At 39.5% G+C, this 24,463-nt stretch overlaps 1 protein-coding gene across 16 annotated transcripts in view; it reads right to left on the bottom strand.

Moving 5' to 3' along the window:
* The window catches only part of KALRN (kalirin RhoGEF kinase), a 360,200-nt gene that overhangs the window by 199,337 nt on the left and 136,400 nt on the right, over positions 1-24,463 (bottom strand). For all 16 annotated transcript variants that reach the window (XR_003398843.1, XR_003398844.1, XM_026853030.1 and 13 more), the window contains exons 10-11: positions 20,041-20,232; positions 5,644-5,813 (exon numbers count right to left, since the gene is read on the bottom strand). Coding sequence is in view for 14 of the 16 variants with exons in the window: in XM_026853030.1 (XP_026708831.1) it covers positions 5,644-5,813; positions 20,041-20,232 (362 nt within the window). In the remaining 2 variants the exon portion in view is untranslated. The remainder of the gene's footprint in view (positions 1-5,643; positions 5,814-20,040; positions 20,233-24,463) is intronic.

Genomic DNA, 24,463 nt, shown 5'->3' with positions numbered 1-24,463 from the left:
GGGGGGGGGGGAGGGAGGAGGAGAGGATAGGAGAATGACACCTCAATCTCAATGGCTCTCTTGAGGAGACTGGCTGGAAATTCCCTTTAATCCTACAGTAACCCGCTCAGCCTACATTCACACCAAACTCAGAGTATTTAGCCACCTGGACCTTCACAAGTTCATTTAATGTTTGTTTTATTACATACAGACTAAATGAATCAGAATTACTGGCATTTTAGATCAAGGGATCAGGATGCCTTGATTTCTTCTGGATTACATTGTACAGCAATAGATGCAGAATACTGTGCAAAAAACTCCACTGAAGAAAAACACCGTTCAAACACTGTAATACAGACTCTGACTTCTCTTTTCACTAGGGTGGGTGAAATTAGACATGCTTGTGATAGGCCAGATACTGCTCCACCTACACCTTCCATATACAGGCACCAGAAGGGAGCTACTCCTTTACTGGTGGGGTAGAACCAAGGGGAAGTTTCCTGTACCTGAAAGAAGTCTTAGCATGGACATAAGACCGTTCTGACAGTTTCTTTTCTATTTGTGCTCTCACATATATTACTAGCCTCGCCTATGGTCTGTTACGTCTTCAGTACATTTATTTGGTGAGTGTTTTACGGATAAAGAGCCTTTGCAGACATAAAGAGCTGAAATTTATCCTCAAATGTGCCACAAAAGGTCCCCCAAACTTTAACAAGAACCAGAAAAGAAACTCTGAAACCATAATTTAATCTTGACTTTGGTACTTCAGCGAAAACAAGATTTAGATGCAATGATTTCCTCTGTCCATCCCACTCAGAGGCATCTGCTAGCAGCTGCATTATTTAGCATAAACCAAGGCAACTGAAAACCCTATCACATACACTGCTGGAAAGACCTGTGCACTGGTTGGATAACAGGATGAAGTGGGTCAAGCCAGCAGCTCTTACCCTCAATATTTCCTATCAATCTCCAGTTCTGCCTTGGAGAAGGTGTGTGGGGAGGCGCGATTACAAATCCAACAGCTCATACTGGACTATTATACTATACTACCAACAAACTCCCACGCGTGTAGAGCACTAGCTGACAGTATTGGAAGATGAGTGAAATGTCCGGTGATGCTGTCAGGTCACCTCACTGTCCCACAGGGACTAAATGAAGCTGGGAGCCATTCCTCTGGCCAGCTAACCTGGCCTGCTGAGTTAGAGGTGCCCATGCAGTTTCCACCATGGAAGTGTTAGTCTGTTCCCAATTTTTAGGTTTTTATTTCCCTTTTCTAGGTTGAATTTTCCCTCCATACACATCTAGCAAAGCATTCGTAGTTTTCTACAGTACTTGACTGAAATGCTTGTGCTTTGATCTTTCAAAATTATCACCACATAGTATCAGGTCAAAACAATGTACAGTCAACTTAAATGTTGAGCATAATCAAGAAATAAAAAAGTATAACTTTTTGCAGATGCCTTAAATTGAAACTGATACACTGAGTCATTTGAGGTAAGTTTAAAACACACCTCTGAGGTTCAAAGGCAACAAAATACACATGTTATTCTGTTTTCATTATCAGAATAAGCATTTGCCTGAACATCTGAAGCCTAAGATTATAATTAAAAATACAGAACACTTAACTCTTCAGTTTGCTTTTTGGATGTTTCACCTCTTTTCGTTTACGTTTGGTACACTGAACTTCAGATGTTCTAGCATTATTCTGAAGCAAACACTACCAACTTCCTTTGCTTCTAAGGGCATATTACACCAATATAACTCTCCAGGTGATATGGTTTCTGCCCCACTCTGTCTGTCTTGTGTTTTCACCTTCTTGATGACCACAAGGTCTCTCTCTGCCTCCACATTACAGCTGTACAGAGGAAGGATGAATGAAAATAACAAGGTGAGATTTTGAAACTACAGCTTAATCTGAGGCCACATTCCATCAAATTCTGGCTCCTTCAGTCAGCACCTGTCTTCTGGAAAAGGACATGAAATACGTCTTCATTCAAATGCAGGATTATTACTACTCATATATTATCTAAATGACTCAATGAATTATTCAAGACTGGTGTTGAATAATCTCTCAAGGGATTTAAAGACACACTTGGTTTTAGAAATTCTTTTTCATTAAATATTTCACTCTTCAAATCAAGGCATTTCAGGGGCTGATGCAATACAAAAATTTAAGTGAAATCCAGTATTTCTTCACAGTCTCCTCGGATAAGGCCTTGACAATCCCTACATAGTCTGGTTTGAGAAAGATCTCCTTCCAGAAATTTTTTTTCCTGAGATTGGATGCTTCTGCCACAAGATTTCCTGCCTCTGTCTGGAGATGAGAAATTTTGGGAAAGAATTCATAAAAGATCCCTACTTGTCTTTGAAAATTTATGAATTAGAATTAAGAAATGCAGGGAAATTACTGGAAAAAAAAAACAAAATAAACTTTGCCTTACATAAAATTGGGTTTAGCGCATTGCTGTTGCGTTTGTTCAGAGTCAACGCTGGGCTCCTGAAACCACTTTCCGCGTGTTAACTGCGAGAAAGCTTAGTGAAACATACCAACTAGCAAAAGCTCATATGCTGAACTAATGCAAAGAAGGCAAGATACACAACTCTTCACTGTCTTTTTTGCCCCTAACATTCCTGTTCTTTCACATCTCACTGGAGCAAGTCATTGTTTTGCTTTCAGAGATGTGCAGAAATATTGCCCCCAAGCAGCCCTCCTAGAAATGCAGTTCAAAAGATTTGCTTCGTGTTGCCTACTAAGAACAATGATCACTTCAGTAAAACACTGATAAGGAAGAGTGAAAAAAGTGTTTCCAATGCTAACCATGACATGTACAGTTTTGCTAGCCAGGCCTCTTCTAATCATGACAGGTATAGTTTCCTGATGCAGTCACTGAAGGCCCTGAAGACCTTCTGTGAAGAGCAGTCCCAGGCATTGTATTTAACTAGTTCAGGCAGTTGAGCTAAGCTATCTGGAGGAGACAGAGTGTTATTACACAAATAATCTTCTCTAAACCAATATCTGTACTCTCAGGGATAAGGACAAGAAAAGTAAAGTATTTCAAAGCCCTGTTAATTTTATTGGGTTTAACCTGTGCTATGACATGCCTGGTAAGAGCAGTGTATTTCATTCTCTTTATTGTTGTAGCGTTTACAATCTTCTGCTATTCTTCACTGCAGGTACAAAGTGATCCACATTGTCAAATGCTGTGTTAAAGAAAGATTGTAGCAATTCTAATTTTTTCTCCTTTCCTTTATCTATGTGGTTTTTATTTCTGCCAGCATTCACAAAAGCTGTTAGTGGGCACACACAAAGGTGATTTCATGTTATTCTTACATAGTTCTACTTCACTTTTTGAAAGAATCCAGGATCACATTACAGACTTTGCAGTTAGTGCTCAAAACCAACACTTGAACCAGAGATCATCTTGACAGTTTCAGCTCTGCAAATCTTTGCGTGCATTCAGGGCTTCTGTCCTTCAGACAACTGTTCTGTGTTTGGTCTTAACTTTATCAGGTGCAGGGATCACTTTGCACAAATATGTTCACCCTGTTCCACCTTGCTCACTGCCCAGAATACAAGCCAGACCCCCAAACTATTTCTTCATTAAATACAGCTGCCACAAAACCTGTCTTGGCATTTCATAAATGCTTAGGCATGACACCAGTTCCCAAAAAAAGTCTCAGACCTGAGGACACCCTTACTTTTCAAGGACTGAAAATAAGAATTGACTAACTTTACATTTAAAAAAGCTGAAGTCCTGCATGTGATATCCCACTTCACCTCTTCCCCTTCATGATCTGGTAGCTACTAAACCAGCTCTTCTCCAATAACTGCTATTCATAGCGATGCTCCACTGACCTCAGCTCCAGATACTGCCCTGGCCACTCTCCAGCTCCACATGCTGCTCTCCTACGGACTCAGGTGCAGGCAAAAAGCACTTAGGCCAATCCCACAGCTGGAACCAAGACTCTTTCAATACAGACACTTACTGTAACCCCCAAACTACCCCACACTCTACTTGATGGGCTTAGACAGGATCCCTTTCAGGCTCTTCTCCATGGGTGTTCATGCTGAAATGATGTTATGCCAACAGGTGAAATGAACAACAAAAAAAATCTTTAGTCCAGAATTTCACTGCCATTTCTGTGATCTTGTAGAAATGCCCTAAACTTTGCAAAAAGGGAAATTACCATGCAGACCTGTGACTGATCTGTTATGGCTGGGCATACATACATTCTTAGCAAAAACCCCCTCCTTCTGGCAGCTCACCACACACAGCATGTTTCCCTCCTACTTATCAGCAAAGATGAAAGGATGGATGGAGCCCAGCTATGTCTAACTCCCAATACTTCCCTACCACAGTTCGGGTCCCTCGCTCTCACCCTGTGATGCAGATAAGCCACATACTAGGAATTTACACAGGCTCTCCTGTGTGGCTGCCTAGGGCTAAATGACAATCAAAACCTAGAGAAGCCCTTTCAAATTATTTTTTTTTCTTTTTTTTCTTCTTTTTTTTTTCCTGACACAGTGGAGAAGACTCTGCATCCAGGGTGACAGGAAAAAGTATAGAGGAAAGTTCAACACCTGGCTGTAATAGGACTCAGGGACTCCATGAGGGCTCTTAAGGGCAACGCTCCACCAGGGCCCTTCACTGTCTAGAGCACCTTAGGCTTTTCCTATTGCGGCCCATCACTTTCTGCACTTCTCATGTGATAACTGAATGCATCAGGTTAGGAAAACTCAGGGTGAGGAGGATGACACAACTCTCTAGGACAGTCTCTGGTGAAATGCATCAGATCTGTCAGATTTGCATATTATATATGTATACAGAACATACACACTACGTACATGTAGATAAGGGCATTCTGTAACAGTGCAAAGACCTAAAGAATAAGTGATGTATTGGACTTGGTTTTGAGCTAAGTAACATCACTAAAAGGCAGGAAAACTCCACTGCTGTCAACAAAGTTAGACACAGAAAACCACCATAAATAAGAAAAAATGAGGGAGATATTACAACTACAAGTTTTGTGTAATCTTACTCTCCAAACATTTGTCCTACTACACTTACAGACTGAGAAAGCAAAAAAAAACAACCCTTCTTGGAGCCAGTCTCTTCATGTATTTTGAATCCAGTAAAATGAACTGGTTTAATTCATAATGCAAGTAGAACTGGCAGTATAAGACCCTCTTTGACACTATGAATAAACCCCACATGGACAAAGATAAAGAGAATGGTGTTGTATGCAAAATGAGAATGAAAATTGTTAGACACATGTATATTTTATTAAGAATACACTTCTCCTACATCAGGAGTTATCATATAAATCACGAGGCCTCAGCTCACAACCACTTAACAGTCTTCTATAAATAACAACTAAAAATATTCACCTAAAACACATTTGTTTCAATTCACTTCACTGTGCTTATAAATAATCTCTCTGTCAAACAGGAGCCCATGCTGATCCATAAACTACTCTAATCAGTCCACATAAATCACTCCTTGCAATTTCAACAAAACACTCAAAGAATTTGAAGAATCATAAATAAGCAAAGAATTAATAAACTCTCCCAATTAATCCTAATTTACAGTTCTCTATTTATGCACACCTAAACCACACCATACATCAGATTTCTCAACACCTGTCTTCCAGGTGAATGCTTACCTGAGCTGTTGGATTAGATCTTCCCCTTCTTTAATAACATTGAGGGTAGCATCCAAGGTGGCTGTTTGTTGCTGCTGAAACTGCTTGATAAGCTCCTGAACCGCATCCACAGAGTCAGCACAGACATCCTCTAAGAGCTCCTTCTGCAGATCTTCCATCCATGTCCACAGCTGGGAAGGAGGGGAGGGAAATATAAATCAGAGGGATTGAGATTTAACCCTTTTGCTCTCTAATTCCAGATCAGTAAGCATTAACTAGGGCTGCATGTTTCACATGAAAACTGACCTAAAGTTTCTAAAAAAAAATTACATTGGTTATTGATTCTGGTTGATGCAATTCCATTTTAAGCAACAGAGTAAAATAAATATAGTATTAGGTAAATTTTCCAAAATTAATTTACATTTGAGATTTTTATATGGCAATAACTAATTATATTATTCTGCTTAGCTTTTTACACAAGTAACAAAATACAGTGTCCCACAGCTGTGATAATCTAACCCTTACAGGAGCTATGTGCTATCAGCTGCTATTAATTTCACATGCAGCTGAAGCCTGTTGCAGAACAGATCTAAAATCTTTGATATGTATGCATGGTACTGGCTGAAGTCTAGCTGTGCCTGCTCAGCTATATCTTCCAGGCAGAGGGGTTTGTGGAAGGTTTGGGTCTTTTGTTTTGGTTTGATTTTTTTTCTTGGGAGGGGCTTAGGGGAGTGTGGGTTTCTGCCACTTAGGCCCCTCCTCAAAATGCACCTCAAATTCTGCTTTTTAACGTTGGGAAAATCCAAACATGGGAGACAGCAATATCACCAATCAATCTCATGCAGATCCATTAATTTTAAATACTCCTGACTACCAATTTCAAACCAACAACAAATCATTTTAATAAGTGCTTAGATGAGAATTTCCAGCCAGCTGTTCATCAGAGATCTGGACAGTGGCAGGCAAGCCCCAGCAGCCTCTCGTTGGCTGTAAAGGCTTAAAACGAATAGAGGTTTCCCCTTTAAGCTTGTTCTGAAAAGTGAGTGTAAAACTGCACCAACTGAGCTGGCAGCCTGCCAGCAAATCCTAATGACTCCACCAGAGAGACTGTTTTCTGTGCCATGCCTGCCCCATTAACCCACATTCTGCTGGTGTGTTCTGCAAGGTAGCAGAGGAGTACAGGAACGGGAAGCAACATGTACCAGTAGACCGGAAAATGTCAAAGGACTCTGTGATGGCAGCAGCGGGGCTGCACTTCTGCCTGCTGTTCCAGAGAGCTGCAGAGCAGTTTGTCTCAAAGGGAGCTAGAGGTACACATGAAACAGATGACAGACGTTGTGTGGGGGTGGCAAAAGAGCTGGTAAAAATGTTCCTGTTCAAAACGAGCCACACAGGGTCCCCATCCTACAGGATTTCTTCTGAGATTGCGAATTCTGCAGGTCCACGTAAAATGAGAGGAGGAGAGGGACATCTTAAGTGCCAGCTGGCAAGGCTTCTCACAATTAAGGTCCAAACCTAAGGCCAATCATTGAGTGTTACACTATATTCAAGCTGCTGACTTCAAGGATATCACTCTGACCTAAACCAAGATAATCAAGATCAGAACCCGCCCCAGTACTGCTCATGATACCAGAAAAGGGAGAGCCCAGCTCCCTGTGCTCTGTCCCCACCTCTGCTATCAACTCCTTGCTTGACAGATTTACAAAACAAGTTTTAAAACATAAGTTTAATTTGAAGGCTTTTCAATTCGATTTTCAGAGCCAGCTTTGAATATTTTGGGTAAACGCCTCTGTTTATACATAAATGGTGTAATCATAATGGCCTACCCTACTACTGGCCTAAAATGGAATGTCTTTGCTCAGGTTATTTACATATTTTCATGTTCTCAGGAGAAAGGCATGATATAAACAGGCAACTATTAATAAAAGAAAAAATATAATTAAGTAGTCAGACTTGTGAAATAAATGAAAGAATGAAAACATATTTAAAGAACTAAAGAGAGAGCTTTTTCATTTGTGGCCTGAGGTCCAGGTGCTGAACTTTGGGAAGCCACCATAAAGGAAAACACATTAATGCCTTTATATAGGAATTACATTCAGAATCTTCCTGGTTTTGATCTGCTCCCTGCACCCAAACAGTAGGGACAGCTGGACTATAACAAGAGAGGACCAGGTTGTTGGGGAATATTACTTTCTCTGCTTATCTGATCTTCAAGTAATAGAGCACTTTATAAATATAGAAGAGAAAAATGGCCATGCATATAAATCATAATTCTGTTTTGAGGTGGGAAAGCCAGTAGTTTTTCAATTTCTTGGTGTTCATCATATTTCATTTTTCCACTTAAGATAACTAAAACAAAATCAGGGAATTTCCTTTACAACAATTAAACTGAAATTGAGAACTTTCTTCATGGTTAGGAATCTGCTATTTTCTTGAAATTATCATGTTATGGCAGAGGAGAAAGTTTCACAATCCCCCACTGCAACTTCAGAGGAAAACCCTATTTTCAAGTGTCTCCAGAACCTGACTTGACAGAAGCAGCCAAAAGGCTTTGGACATTTAAGATCCTAAGTCACTTTTTGACTGTGCATCTAAATCAAAATAGTTTTGAAATACTTGAACTGTATTGTGTTCGCCTGGCATCAAAAGACTCATTAATTTCAGAAAGCACTCAAATATATTAACTCATATTAGCTTCAGATGTTTCCATTAATAATCTCTGATTGTAAGGATTTGAATAATAAAATCTATAAGAATCTAGGTCATCCTTGACTCAGAGGCCTTTAATCCCTTAGACTCCACCAATCCCTGGGAAATCCTAATACAAAGAATCAGTCAATATTAATAAGATTAGGAAGATCTTTCAGGAACAATTTACAATATGAACCTGATTCAAAGACCTACTAGGTTATATGCTACAACTAGCAGCACCTGAACTAAACTACTACCAAGCCCCACTTGAATGCCACAGCAATGAAAAGATGAACTCCATGTCACTGCAATACCAGAGTCAGAAGAGCTGTTAATCATAAACCAGAAATCACATCCTATTTGTCACAGCTCAGGAAAATCAGTCCCTATTAGGGCTTCATGTTTAATTCCAATGTAACCCTTCCACTGATTTTAAAAAATCCTGACTATTAAGCCTCAAATCACGAGTCACCTTGTGCATTTCCTAATTCATGCTGTGACCTACTCTAAACAGCTAGCTAGCTTAGACTGAGTGAAACGTTTCAATTTTTCATTAAAATTTGACATATTCCATAGGACAACTTTTATCTTATATTTGCAGAAACCGACTTTCTTCTTTTATTCTTAGCACAAGTAAAATCTGTGAGCACCTGTCCCATTCACATGCATATTCCGAACTACTCCCAATGTATCACCCGATCCTGTGCAGGAGGCATATGGAGATGCATGCAGACATTTCAAATACTAACACAGTATTTTCACATCCAGCTATGGTGACTCTACTTGCCAGTGATGCATGTGTCCAGAAAAGGAAATAATCTCTGCATTGTATTACTAAACACGTACTAAACCAAAGATTCAGAATCCGGGAAAACAATGAAGAGATAACACAAAAATAATTTTTGTGCTTCCTTCAAATTAATCTGTGCTTTGCTACAATTAATTGGATATAGAAATGTTAACACATTAGTTGTAAAAGTCTGTCAAAGAGATCTAGCCACAAATTTGACCCATGCAAACTATGTCTAAAAATGTTATAGTTGCCAGCTCCCCAGAAGTCTAAGGCAAATACCTAGCTCTAAAACATCCATGCTGAAGGTATGCAGATGGTCCAGAGCTGATGCTTTATTTATCTAGGTAGCCATGGCTTTAAACAAGCAAAACAACTCTCTTACGATTACTAGACCAGTGGAAAAGAATGACACTCCTCCCCCCTTCTTCTGGGGGAGCATCTGGCACCTCTCATGCATTGTAACAACTTCTGCGTCTGTCTTGGATATAAAACACAGGCAGTTTCCCTTCATTCAAGAGACAATACAGCTTTTTATTCCCAGCTATTTCATCTGATGCAATACCCTTCATTTTACTGAAGTATTTAATGAGACCACTTACTGGAGGTTTGAAGGACATCTGTGCCTGTTACCTAGAAATTAAGGCTCCTGACTTAGAGCAAGGGACCACTTTAAACAAGTCTAAAACCCAGAGAGATTGCTAAGAAAATCTTGGAATAACTTAAACACCCAGTGTTCACATGCTGCTATTTGCAAATGCCAGAGATGAGTTTGAATCCCCTCAAAACCAGTTTAAAAGCACCAAGTAATAAGGCCAGTGAAAAGCAAAGAACCAGTCAGTTCAATCCATGAGAATTACCATTATACAACATTTTTGCTAGTTGTTCAAAACAAGGATGTTAATGAAAACAAGCAAATTTCCAGGGTATATGTTCTATGCCTTTACTATGTCAGAGAAGTGTCATGTGTTGCAGAGCAGGCCTCAAAAGGATGCTCATGCCAGCTCAGTAAAATGAACATCCATCACAGCAATGAAGCTAGAGCAGAACACAGAAGAATACAGCGAAATGTGGGGACCCTCTTTTCCCACCCGATTTGCACTGCTTCAACCATGAGTTGTAACATAAGTGTGCAGAAAATCAAGGGCATGTTGAGAAAAAAACCCCAAACACAAATAGAATTGCTCTGGAGAGAGATGTCCATCAACTCTATTTTCCTCTGTTACTCTGCCTGGCTTACATTATGCAATCCTATTCTGAGCAGTAACATCTAGCTTTTTCATAATACACATTAGAAAGTCACACAGACCCCAAATTCAGGTTAATTTGTGGAAGGAGTTCAGCCTGTGCTTATGTTTAAGCACAGGTTTAAGTGCTATTGTGAATCCAGCTTCACTGCACAGACTTTAGGAAATTGCCTTTTCTACCTTGATTTCCCGACGCCAACATGATGGAGACAAAATTTTTCAGCACAATTAACCTTCATCAGCTGATGTTTATTCACACTTAGAATGCATCCAGTGCTGTTTCAGTTGAAAGAACTGATGGTTGTTATAAATTGGAAACATATTTCAACAACATTTTCCAAAGTCACATTCAAGGTCTCAAGGAAATGTCAACAGAAACATAGAAAACAATGTATGTAGTGATGAGCTGTGACTGCATGCTACCAGTGTCACACAATGACAGCACACCTAATACAATGTGACAAGATGGGATGTGACCAGACACTACATATGAAATGCCACAACATGTGACTGCCAGGGTAAGGTATAGCTGATGAGACACCCTGCTGCAAGAACTAATGTTGTCAGATACCACCACACTGGTTGGGAAGAAATGATGAGTGGAAAGAAAAGGAATATTCTGTGAAAAAAAAAAAAATCTGATCTCTTCCTAACCTCTTTCTTGCTTTTTCCCTTTTCCTCGCCAATTTCTTGACATTCATCCTTAGTTGGGCTGCATCTGGTGCTTCTGTATGCTGATGCTTTTTAATTAGTAACCTTGCCTATGGCAAAAGGATTTGCAATGCCTAAACATTTGATGCTTTTTCCAAGTCCTGCATGGCCCAGACTGATATAGCACAAAATAATCTTCTCTCAAGGGAAACATGATTTGGGTAGCTATGCTTAAATCAGGGAGTGTGTTTATCCCCAGCCCAAGGTCATGTAAATGTAATTCAGGGACGACTCACAGTAGCAGAGAAAGTTGGCTTATAACTGAAGAATCAGAAGTACATGTTTTCTTCTGCCACTACCATGAACTGCAAAAACATGTTCCTCTTCTAGTGTAATTTTAATGTAAGTTATTGGTAATTATGAATTTGGATATAATTAACTGCAGTTATTGTACTAAGAAAATAAAATTCTGCACTTGATTATAGTGGTAATAGGCTTGGAGAAGTTCTTACATTGAAAGATTTACTCAGCTTTACACCTATGTAATTCAGTACAATTTGGTGCAGGAGGAGCTTTCCATAAGCGTAAAATATACACTACAACTTCAGCAATTTATTTAAACAAATGCAGGTACCATTACATTTTCCTCTAAATTGTTCACTGGTTCTAAATGCTTCATTATTTCTCAAATGGGAGTTGCACTACCTCTTCCCTCTATGATTTTTCCAGTGACTGGCCATATTACTTGCAGTCTGACCGTGATCTGCTGCTTTGAGGTTTTGGTGCAACTTCGTGCACTGCACCCTAGGAATCTCAGAAATAAATCACCTGTGACAGTTCTGAATCATTCTGAAACTTGCTAAGGATTAAACAAACTGTGAGACTTTTTCTCAAACCAAACAGTCTTACTGGATCCATCATCTTGAACCACTAACTGACAGTAACCATGTTAAACTAGTTGTGTAGACTCTGTTGCACATGTTTACTTAAGGTGCAATGCAATGTGTCTACTGAGTTTACAGGAATGTCCCTGTATGGCTCTGATGAAGATTTACTCAGTACACAAATTATCGCAGGCACTGCTTGCCCACTCTATTGCCTTTGTACACCGCAGTAAAAGCTGCAGGCTCATATCCTGAAACTGGGAGAAGCTCATCTTCATCAGCTTCAGGAAATTGGGAAAATGAGCAGTAATATGACTAATAAAAGGGTACTTTATGAGAGTTGGCACATCCCATTTAAAGGTGCTGATAAAACACCCTCGTAGCTGCAGTATGAACCACTGTTATCTGGAGAGCAAGACATACAGGCTGGAGACCTGTCTCCATAATGCACAAACACATGCAAGGGCCCTCAAAAGCCAGTGATGGTACTCGAGTGAAGTCAGGCAGTCAGTCAAAATGATGGTGAATGGCCTGAAAAATGCAGATAGCAAAGTATGAACTTAAATGCAGTCTGCGGAATCCTTTGGCTAGCACTTGGCACAATGATGGAAAGAACTTTGCTTCCATGCACTTGCCCTTACTCTGTTGCAGGTTTGACTTCCTGACATGCGGTTTATGTGGCTGCATTTACAAGCATTTAATTATTATTACCTTGGTTCTGTCTCACAATTTTTTGCCATCACAGATGGCAGAATTTTATTCACTTGCGGTCTGGCTTTGCTTCAAACTCGCCTGCTCAAGAGCGGGATGTGCTGCCAGGATACCACAGCCTTCTTTATTCATAGCTTCTTAATCCTTCATGAAAAAATCTTGCTTCTAGACAAGTGGACAGGAAAGAGGGACACCCTGCACCACACCATCTGTCTTTGTTCCTCAATCCCAGATCTTTGGTAGCTTTACAGACAAGATTTAACTCTGCAAAGAAACCACCAATGTGAATCACTGGTGAATGTTTGCATTTTGGTCAAAGTATACTCGAGTTGGAGAGGGATTTTCTCTTATTTTGCTGCTTCATGGTAGTTGATTGCTGATAATCCAGAGCGAATTTTTACATAGCTCACACAAAAATAACACCTTTTATACCAGCAGAGCCCTCTTTACAGCCCCAATTATCAGAATGATGACAGTAAGCTGGCAATTTATTTGTCTTCTCCAAGGAATCTGCCACCCAAGCAAAGGCCTGCACACACGTTAACTGTATGTGCAGCTATGGCAGTTCACTTCTCCCACATCCTCTGCTCTCTGTCTGCAAATCCACCTCTGATGGAACTATCAGAATGTTTAGGAACTGAGCACTAATTTGGGTTTTTTTTAAAAATAGTTGTTTACTTAATCCTTTATAAAAGCATTTGCTTGTTTCTCCCCCTTATCTTGTGAATTTTCTGCTTATAATACTCCCCCCATCAAACTACACTGATTCAGCTCCCAGCAAAAACAACCTTCCTACTTGTAAGAGGCATAAATTTAAGCTTTGATGTCTCACAGCCCTGCAGTGAGAAGAGTGGCAGATATTTCTGAAGTCCAATTTAATGCTGCTTTATATGTGTTTTGTATGTATCTCAGCTGTTAATTTTATCCTATTGAAGGGACAAAATTTCTAGCTTTTAAGCAAGGCATGTGATGCTTCATTCTAACCCCGAAAAGGGGCAGTGAATATTTCATGTACAGAGTGCCAGTTTGGGTCATTTTAGTGTTTTATGCTTTCATTGTTTTTTAAATCTGGCCGTAATATGAGAAAAGGAACAAACGCATTGTCCAGGACAGGAGCAATGTCTAAATACTTTGCAGTAAACATGTTCAGAGAACAAGACCTTTTCTAGAAGTTGCCAGCAAGTGGCATTGCTAAACTGATTATCCCCTTCATTACAAGTCTCTATTATCTGATGGGTGATTGCTCTGAAATATCAATATTAACAGTTAAAGTCAAACAACAAATTATTAAGTTCAGTAACATTAACTCTGAATCCCAGGTCAATTTACAATGAATGACAGGATTACACAATATATCCCAGAACCAGTCATGTTTGCTCCATGATTAACTTTGATAGATTCTGTCAACTCTTCTGATGAGAGTCAACAGCAGCCAACCTTAGCCCCATGAGCTTTCTGCTCCTTGCTTCCCAGCAATTCTGCCAGAACGTGAGGGCCAAGCCCTGTCAAAATTAGTGAACTACACTGAAATAATCTCCTAATCATGATATTCAACTGAAGCAGAGAGAATTTAATTTCACAGGTCTCGGTTATCAAGCAAAATTAAGTTAGCAGTGCCTGCAATAAAATACTGTTACTGTTCCTAACTGACAGGGTAAACCCACTCCCATTACTCACTTGAGTGACCCCATGGATATCTATGCTGTGACAAAGGTGACCTGCTGACCACAAACAATTTAGGTCTATATAGGAAATTGCCTGACACTTAAAGGTCCGGGACTTGCTTTCAGTTTCTCACAGCCTTATCAGACAAGCTGTTCAGAGTGAAACTTTCCATACCAGGTACCTGCCTAAGTCTGAACTTGATGAATTTTGAGGTAAAAGGTCCATAATGAGAGGAAGGGGAAAAAAGGGTTATTTTGCCTGTGTTAGAAAAGGATTCTTATTTCTACTCACATGAGATGCTCCAGACCCTCCATGCTTTTAAGCAAGGGTTTGAAATTTTGCAGGGTTTAGCCTTGATGTCAAGAATATGCATTATGTCATCCCTTTGAAAATTTGCCCAAATTTGGTCACTCAGAAGACTTCTGCCCAGTTCCAGTTTGCACATGTTCAGTAAGAACCTGTTAAGAGTTTGGCAGTTCATTTTTCTCAACATTAAATACTTCCTAACCATACTTACCTCCCCATTTTGTGGGCCAGGTAGACCTGGCAGGCTCTACATGGAACTGAAAGCACTGAGCACCCCATCCTATTGCTCTCTGACCTACCATGGGACCACAAAGCACAGGGCACATGACCTGAAATCACACTACTGCCTCTCTTGCTTTTTGCTTCTGTCTTGCTGGACTTGAGCAACACAAAAGTGATAATCTGAAACCCACTGAGAAATGAGAAACCTAGAGGTGGCAAAACACGATTTTCATGCCCCAAAGACCTATGAAGCAATTACAGAACTGCTCTGTAGTTCAGGTAAGACCCATATACTGTAAATTAATCTAAATTCAATGAAGTCCCTTCTTGTTCTTAAATTAGCAACTACATTATCAGCCAGTACAAGTAACATAACAAACCTTTGGTTTATACAGAGAATACACTGGTCTTAAACACCTACATGAATCCTAAAACCTTAAAATCCTGCTGATGAAGCCAAGAATTTATTTGCATGTAGATATCACACAAAGCTATCCATGTGTAGCCTCACCTCGACACTTACTTGACAAAAGTAATTCCCAGGCTTTTCTATACTGTTGTTTAAACCCCCAGCACTGAAGCTGTATCAGAAACTGCTGGTAGCAGTATTTTCTGTCACTTTAAGCCAGGCAGAACAAAACTGTGATTGCTAAACAGAGAAGAAAATTTGCACGGAAATCAAAGATATCTACAAAATGTTAAGTCATCATTTAACTATGCAAGAGGATTTTTAAAATTTTTAATTATACTGAAATGGTGATGGTGCTCCTTTGAGTCTACATTTTTATACCTGGATTTCTGAAGTACACTTCAGAACCGTAAGTATAAAACTGTGGGACCAATGTCAAATATTAAGATTCAGACAATGAATTACAAGATGTTTTTATTATTTGCCTTGAGGTTTTTGAGTCTTCAGGGTGTGATTTTATAACATCTGCAACCTCTTCTCCAGGAGGCTCAAAAACTATTTTCTTTTAAACAAAATGAAATGACAGACAAGAATCCTGTATCATCATTTGATCTTAGCAGCTGAGAGCTCACAGAAAAACATCAACTATCATGAGATTTGTGACAAAACTGCAAGATCTGACAATCCTACCAATAAATGAATCAGATTTGAAGTAAGAACCTGAATTCAATCACACTTAATCCTGAGAGAAATGATTCAGGTACAAGTCTGTTGAATGCATTTATCCCAGTGATAATAATTTATAACTTTACCCTGTCATATAGATAATTGGATTTGATTCCCAAGGTATACCAAGTTTCTGCTCATACTATCAGGAATGCCTTGGCCTAAAAGAGTATGAAAATACTGAGTATAAACTAAGCGACCATAATGAATACTGTAGGACAGTGGGACACACAACATCGTTTTTACAGGCATGGCAATAGGACAACTACATTACTGATGAGTTATGACACTAACAATCACTTAGGGGACTGCTCTAAATTTGTGCCTCAAAAATGTTTTTACAGTACCAGAAAGTCGTTGTTACAGTCTGTTGCATGTATTGTTAAGGCCACTTAAAAAATAATCAAAATTATAGTTATGCTTAATTGACAGTCTTTTTCATATACCTTCAACTATGCAAGTCAGTGTTTGGCAGAAAGACTCCTCTTATAATGCTTTCACATGAAATGAGTAGTGATCCAAGTCTACTGTAGTATAAAAAAGCCACTCTTAACTTTCATTGCTCATGGGATATCTGGATTTAAATGACTCCCTAATTCAACACTGTATATTGTCCTGAAGAAATTCTAGCAGGGCAGATTTCAAAAGGAAACATTTCTTTGACAAGATCATTTTTTAAAAATGGGAGCTGTTGAAAGTTTCTCAGGTGCTGGGAATCTGAGTAGTCACATGTGGAGATGAAGAAGTGGAGAGAGTACAGGTGAAGCAGTGTGAAGCTCAAAATCAATGTACTCATTCCCACCTGAGAATTATCACATCAGAAATGCAATTCATCTGTGCTAAGAAGATGTCAGAAGTGACATGTTCGTTGTAGGAAGGTATCTAGAATACTTCCACAAAAACCATGTCAGTAAGACCAATTCTACTTAATGCTTTCACCAGTTCTGTCTCAGTAGACTAATATAGCAAGAAATAATAAGATTTTGGGAAATTTAGATGAAAAATACATCTAGGCCATAGTTTTCTACATTATTGCCAAGAAAACATGAAGGGAACTGTTTATTCATTTCCAAGAAGCAGTTGTTATTAGTTTAAGAAATGGTTGTAAGAAGTACAGAGGATGAAATTAATAATGATGGTTATTATTACGTAACTAATAATGCCTCCTAGAATAAAGCAAAATATATCAGGTGTTAAACATGTTAACATGCCAGCCAAACTGCTTTCTCCTTGCCCTGAGACACTCCCAGGGGATGAGTGTGGATGTGCATAGTCCAGTCCAGCACCAGGCACAGCATGGCAGGTAGGAGGGACAAAATTAATCAGGGAGGCATGTGCCAGCACTGTAACTGGAATGCCTTTTGGTAAAACAGCATCAATAGATCTCAGATCTCCCTGTATTTTACTGCTGCAGCAAAAGAATTTTTTGCCTTGACATTCGCTATAATTTAAATCTGATTTTGAACTCTTTAACTCAACTAAAACTGCTACTGACTCAAAGGGAATTTTGTTTAATAAATCCTGAATTTAAAATTGGAATTGAATGTTATCTGTTGTTTGGGACTGAAAACCCAGCAAATACAGTGAATTTTTTTTAAAGCAGTTTCACAAAATGAGCATGGATGGTGCAGATCTCACCCTGGACAAGTGAGCAAGTGGCTAGAACAAGAACCTGCATTTGGTCCAGCCCAGCTCTGTAGGCTGGGAGGTCTCCCGGTAGCCCTAACCAGATCCTAGGGAGGAACCAGCTGAGATCAGTTGGTATGAAACAGAGAAAGGATGTAATACTATCACAGGCATGGTGGCAAAGGAAGGATATTTGTATTTCTTCATTTTTGAGGAATCCAGCTATCTGCTTTATATTCATATTGAAGAATGACGATTACATTGGTTAACTCCACATTTTACAACATACATGAAGGGCTAAGCAAGGCCAAACAATGTGTTATTTCTACTTGAGACAATCTATTTATAGCATAAAAAGGCAAATACAGATCCAAACATGTGCTAAGGCTCTCTTCTTGTAATGCTTTGCCCTTTGTACCAGTTCACCCCAGCAGTCTTTGCTTATTTCACTGTGTCTTTGGGGATCCCCACAGCTGGCAGACAAATACTAAAACTGCAACAATTTCCTCACTTATATTTTTGGCAAAAAAATGATGTATTGGGCTGTGTGACTCACACCAGTGAAGAAATGTGTCACTGAAGGAGGCAGGTAGTGACACAGGATGAAATTCAGTGAACCTGCAGAAGATCAGCATTTGGCCCCCACAGGAGTGAATTAAAACAGGGGTGAGTGAGTAAAAACTTCCTTTCTCTTGCAGAGCTACTGTCCATCCTCTGATGTTGGGGATCTGCTGGAGACTGCAAAAACTTTAGCAGCTTCTTTCCACCCAACCCAATTGCTGTCATTCATTCTGATGAATGTGGATTCCTGGGTCCACCCTTACTTTGCTGATGTCCCATTTTATGCTACAGCTCTCTCAACTGTCCCGCTGGAGAGAGGGGGACACCCGGAGTCTGCCCACTTTGGATTTCCCTAAAACTGACAGCAAGTACTTACCAAGCTTTCCAAAAAGGCACTGCAGCACTAATCTGTCCCAATAGTAAATGTTAATGAAGCAGAGATCTAGGGTTTACTCTCAATATCTACTAAACAGCATTGATGATGTTACAAAAGGCTGTTTTTGTAATTTTCAAAAAAGATGTGCATTTTTACACATCTGCATTTTTATACACCAAAACAGGGCTCATTAAAACCAGGTGAGCGGAGCACACAAATTCCCTTCTTGTTGAAGAAGGGCAGAAGTGAGAATAGTGCACATCCAAACCCCTTCATACAGGGAAGCTCGAGTTACCAAACACATTAGACTGCACAGTACCAGTAATCATCAGAAGAAATTTAGATGATAGAAAACATATTATACTGATAACTTCTGGAGTCATGCCTATCTTTGCATTACCAGTCACCACCTGCATAGGTGAAGCAAGGTTAATCACAGTAGGAAACTGTTATGAAATAATTTTGACTGAGGAAATAACCAATTAAGTTTCCCTTGTGGCAAACCAACATAGCTGCAAGCATTCGAGGTACTCTGGAAACAATAGTACTATTCACAAGCTTAAAGTAACTAGATATTAGTATATTGCAGAAGCAGGATGTAAAAGGAAAACCTTCATGTATCAACAGCTACAATGGACACACTGTACTCCATCTTCCATCTATACATATAGATATGAACGTGTGTATACACTTTCTATTTAAGGAGGCTCCCCAACACACTGAAGCCTGCTATACACAACTTGTTTGTAAGATGTAAATCAACAAACACAGGCAAAGCTTTCAGCTTCTAGGAGCATCTTTCTGATCAAGTGTGTTTTGCAAACAGATGCTGCAGAGCATGAAAACAACCATTCTGACTAATTCCATCTCACTCAGCAGAAACCCAGTCTTTAAAAGTCACTCATCACTGAATGGCCTTTGGTCTGCAGAAAAATGTGAAGTATGCTTTAATTACATCCCCAGTGGCCTCCCATTTGATGTCCTGTCCACTGTATCTCTGGCGAGACAGCCTTATCTCTGGATATTTTTCAATTACACTAAACAGCATTTATTTATTCATGTCCTCACTGATTCACTCTATCAGTATGTGGCTATGTGCTCTTTAACCGTAATTTTAAAAAGTGAAGTCTGCGTCATTAAGCAACGTAAGATTTTCGGTAACACTTAATAATATTGGCTACATTAATTAACATGACATTCAAACGGAATTCTTCTGAGGATACGTATCACACTGCTAGCATGTTTAGACCTAATGTGTTAATATCAACTCATATTCTTACAAGACAATTATTGCTTTATAACAATACATTCTAGTTGTGAATTAAGCACTGCTTGATATGTTAGATATACTGTTCCTATATTTTAGTGTACTATATCATTCATATGTTTCATTCACATTTTATTTCCTCTTCACAACAGTACATACTCATCAGATGACCTGGGTATCAGTTCTTGCGTGGTGAAGATGCCTTTTCTATGCCATCTGAGTTTTCAGAGTCAGACTTTTGCAGCACTCAGCCATACACAGAAACATTCCCTCATGCACATCTTACCTCTTTGGTGTGGGTATGGAAGGAGACTGACATGTCCAAGAGAAGTTTCCTTTGTTCCACCCTCCGGACAAAGTCCTGAATCCGTACTTCCAGATGCCGGGCTGCTTTATAGATCTCTTCAGGGTCACATTCCCCGGTCTGAGCCAACTGCTCTGCAGCCTCCAAAAGCTTGTCTGCATTGGTGTACGTATTCTACCAGCAAACAAAGCAAGAAACGGAGTATGAGTAATAGAACTGTGGCAAGTAAACCCCTAAAACAGGCTGTTTATACTTTCAAAGGCATGAAAGCAAATGATTACCAGAGTTTTAAAACAATAGTAATAATTCCTACTGGCACTGCCCTCTGTGAAAGGGGAATGTATAAAGCCACACAGACTAATCCCTGAGTACATGTGAAATAATTTCTTATTTGAAACACACCACCCCAGCCCAATCCTGCCAGGCACAGCAACAGGACTCTGCACTTGTTTATTTCCAAGTCTCCTGGAATTTCTCAAAGATAATGTAACGAAGCAAGTGGGACTAACCACCTCAGAAGCCCACAGTGCCTCACGTGACACTCGGCTACAAGCTCGTTGTGAAGGCCTCCCAACAGCTATCACATTACAGCATGTAATCATGTTAACCAAAGATGTCTCAGCTTCAAGAAACATTTGCCTTTTACTCTGTGAGATAATTTAAGAGGACTGCGTCTTCAGGTTCCTTCTGCATTTCTTCCTCTGATCTACTGGTCTGCATTGTATTTCTAAACTGAGTGCCTATTTGATTAGCTGGCAGCTGCCAATATGTAACGCTCATATTGCTTTGGAGGGGTATCATTTCCAGTTTGTCTGAGGCACATATCTGTCCTCCATTACATAAGAATTTGAACACTTCATCATTCTGATAGACTCACCCCATAGCCACGGCCTTTGCAATACGAAATGTATTACCCCTGCTTTACAGAGAGGGAACTGAAGAATGCAGAAGCTAAGTGATGTACCTGAGACATGCCAAACTGTGGGCAAACAGAGGTGAATTCCATCAAATATACCTCAGCTTTCAAACTACCTGCCCATCCTTTCTCTCTCTCTTTCACGTTTCTGGAAAAAACACTGAACTAATACACCAGAGAGCCTCATAAATAATAGCAGAAATGGAAAGGGAGTGCAGTCATGTTCTCCATAGCCATGAAGCCATGGTTCAGTCAGCTATGTTTAGCTAACTAAATGTAGCCAGTCCTTGCTTCCATAGAAAAGCTTTCGTCACTGAGTTGAGGCCAATAGCTCTGTGGCATTCAACACAACAAAAATAAGGAGAGACAAAGATATTAGCTTAAGGGTGTTTCCAGTACTGGGTGAGATCTTCAGAAATGCTCGGTGTTGGCCTAAGACTGCTCCCACTTAGAGTTTTAACCTCCCATCAGTACTAGAACTGTAGCACTTTCCTTTTCAAAATCCTACTGAAAATCCTCCTCAGTTTAAAAATGCATTAACTTGATGCATATACACAAAATACCTTTGAACACTGTGGACACACATGTAATTCTGAGCATTAAAAGAACACTCTCAAACATAAAAGCCAAGTTCTGTTGTGCTTACTTAGATAATATCCTGCTGCAGTCAGTAAATGTTGCTTAAGAAAATATGCAATACGAAGATGGCACACTGGCCTCCAAGTGTTTAATGGGGGAAAAAATTTCAAGTTATAAAAAGCAGAAAGAAAACAGCTCATTCACTGTTCATTTTCCCAGTTTCTGAGGGCTGACTGTAAATATACAGTATTTGCATTTCTCCTTTTGGACTGTGAAGAATATATTCTAGACAGTTTTGTTACCAATAGTAAATTTTTATTCTCTCACTTTCAGGTCATTGCTGTAATGGTTAGGTTGTTAACAGCGGCAAAATGTTATGTTTTAATAATAATTTTTTGGAAACCTCTTTAGCTGAGAATTTGTAAAAAATGCTCCATTTAATATGATCTGAATTAGGGTCCGATTTCATTTAACAGCATCCTTTCTGAATGATCCACTTCCAATAGCATTTGGCGCAAATGCCAAAGCTAGCACTATTTTTCAAAGTCTACACCACTCTAAGGTTTTTCACACATTACCACTACAACTGCTCAAACACCAGTCCAGCTCCCTGGGGAGAAGGCTGTTCCCTGCTTTTATTTACAATATTTAGTATATTTTTAAATGCATTCACCCTCTGCTTATGGCACAGATTTGGGACACAGATACCTTTGTTGAAAACCAGTATGAATACAGCTTTGCTGCACTTGTCTCTAATACATTTATGTTCATCTCTGCTGAAAAACATTACAGGTTTACTCCAATATGTGCTGTACCTAATTACATCTGGATAAGGTGAGTTCACCAATACAATGATAATTCATATATATATATATATATACACACTGCATGGTTAAATAGTGTAGGCTGAGCCCTGGACTATTGGGGAAAAAAAAGAGTATAGATTGAACTCAACAGAGGCTCTGGCCACGCTGCACAGACAGTAAAGGATGGAGTGTTCCTGCAGCAGTCCCTTTGTATGGCCCAAGATTCTCCAAAGGCAAAGGGGATTTTCTGCAAGGAAGCTGGCTGGATGTGGAAGAGGCACAGGCAGTGTTTCCCCTGGGCTGTGCCAGGCACTGTCAGCATACAGTGATGTTTCCCTGAAGCATTCATACCTAATTTTGGACACATTTGCATAAATGTGTCATGCACAAGAAGCCTGAACACAGTGCATTTTAAGTATGGTCAAATTTTTGTTCATCTCTTTTTCTATCTTTGTCCACTTGAGTTCACAGCTAGGTGTCTGGGTTTTAAAAACAGGTGCAGTTTATGATAGGAAAACACTAATGGCTTTATCCCTGCCATTCTAGAAGGAAGGCCTGGTGCTGAGACATCTCCAGCTCACTGTTGCAGATTTAAGAGGTTTAGATGCATTTCAGATAAGCAGTCACATTTGGGAGTTAACTACACTCGCCTTGAACTCCAGAGTCTGATGTATTCATGAACAGATTGTCATCTACTGTCAGATGAGGTATAAACACAGCACAGGCCAAATAAGCTAGAGGTTAGTTATTTGGTGAGGGCCTGCTCTACTTTTGTTCTGTTCGTTTGCTTAAAGTGCACATAAATCATAGCAGAAGTTGTTACATATATCAAGTGTTTTCATGTACATCTATTTCTCCACAAGTGCTGAACTAAAGCTATGTTGAACCTGAGACCTTCATCCAGGTTGGTACTGTAATGCTGCACTGCTTGCCTTCTTCATACATTTTCAACCCGAGCTCATTCTCTTGTTAGTAAACTCTGAAGAGCACACACCCTTATTTCATTTGTTTGAAGCACTTTGTACTTTTTTGGTGTGACATAACCCTGGATCAGGCTGGATGTGAATCCAAGAGACAATTAAGGCTTATGATGAAGGAAAGTATGTAATGTCTCCTTGTCCTCCTATCCCCCAGCCAGAAGAGGTTACCTCAGATTCCCAGCCTTTCTGAGATCTGGCAGGATCTACCAGGAGCATAGGATCTAGGTTCATCTCCAAACTGGCATCCAGATTCAAAACTCTGGAAGAAGGAAATGTTGCTAGTACAAGGACAATCATGGCTGTCCCCTTTTCTGCAAACCTCACACCCATGAAAGGTTTTCTGTGGCATCCTGAAGAAGGTGACACCAAAAATGGCTAATCCCTCCTCCAGAGGGGAGATCCCATGAAGAATCTCTCCTCTGCATCTGTGGAAATTAGTTCCTGTCAAACAATAGCATGGGTTCCATAGAAACATAATCTACGAATTATAAAATTATACATTCTCTGAAATTTAGGGTTGTGTGGCATTTTTTCCTAAGTTGCATTAACCCCTGAGAGAACTTTCACGTGCAAACCCTTGAAATTCTTAGTGATCTGCTAATTGACATTACATACTTCTGCACCATTTCAAGCACAAAACCAACTTCTATCTCAAATATCTTAATAATCTTTCTATACTAATCTTTGCATAATTGCCTATTTCAATCATGAAATCTGTAAACACCAGAAAATGAAACTGCACCCTTCAGGCTTCATAGTGGAAATGGCTGTAAACTATGCTTTTGGAGTTCATTTCAGATGGAACCAGGAGACTTTCATATCTCTTCTGTTTCTTGCAAATAACAAAAAAGAAAATTATGCAAAAGAAATAGACTAACAAAACCTATACAACAATCCCTACCACAATTCCAAATCAGAGGTGATTATTGTGTTATCCAATAGTAGTAATTACTAACAGGATTCCCTATAACTTTGGTTCATTAATCGTTAGCAGTTTGATATTCTGTAGCAAATTATTTTTTTTTTTTTTTAAAAAAAAGGTCTTATGAAAATGCTAATGTGACATTTGCCTGTTACATTTATCACTCTTTCCTTTCCATTTCAGACCAACAAGCTCCAAAACA

Source organism: Athene cunicularia, assembly GCF_003259725.1.
Source record: "Athene cunicularia isolate RWA chromosome 7 unlocalized genomic scaffold, athCun1 chr7_part1, whole genome shotgun sequence".
NCBI lineage: Eukaryota > Metazoa > Chordata > Aves > Strigiformes > Strigidae > Athene > Athene cunicularia.
Note: the sequence above shows the minus strand (reverse complement) of the source record. Positions and strands in the feature narration are given on the sequence as shown.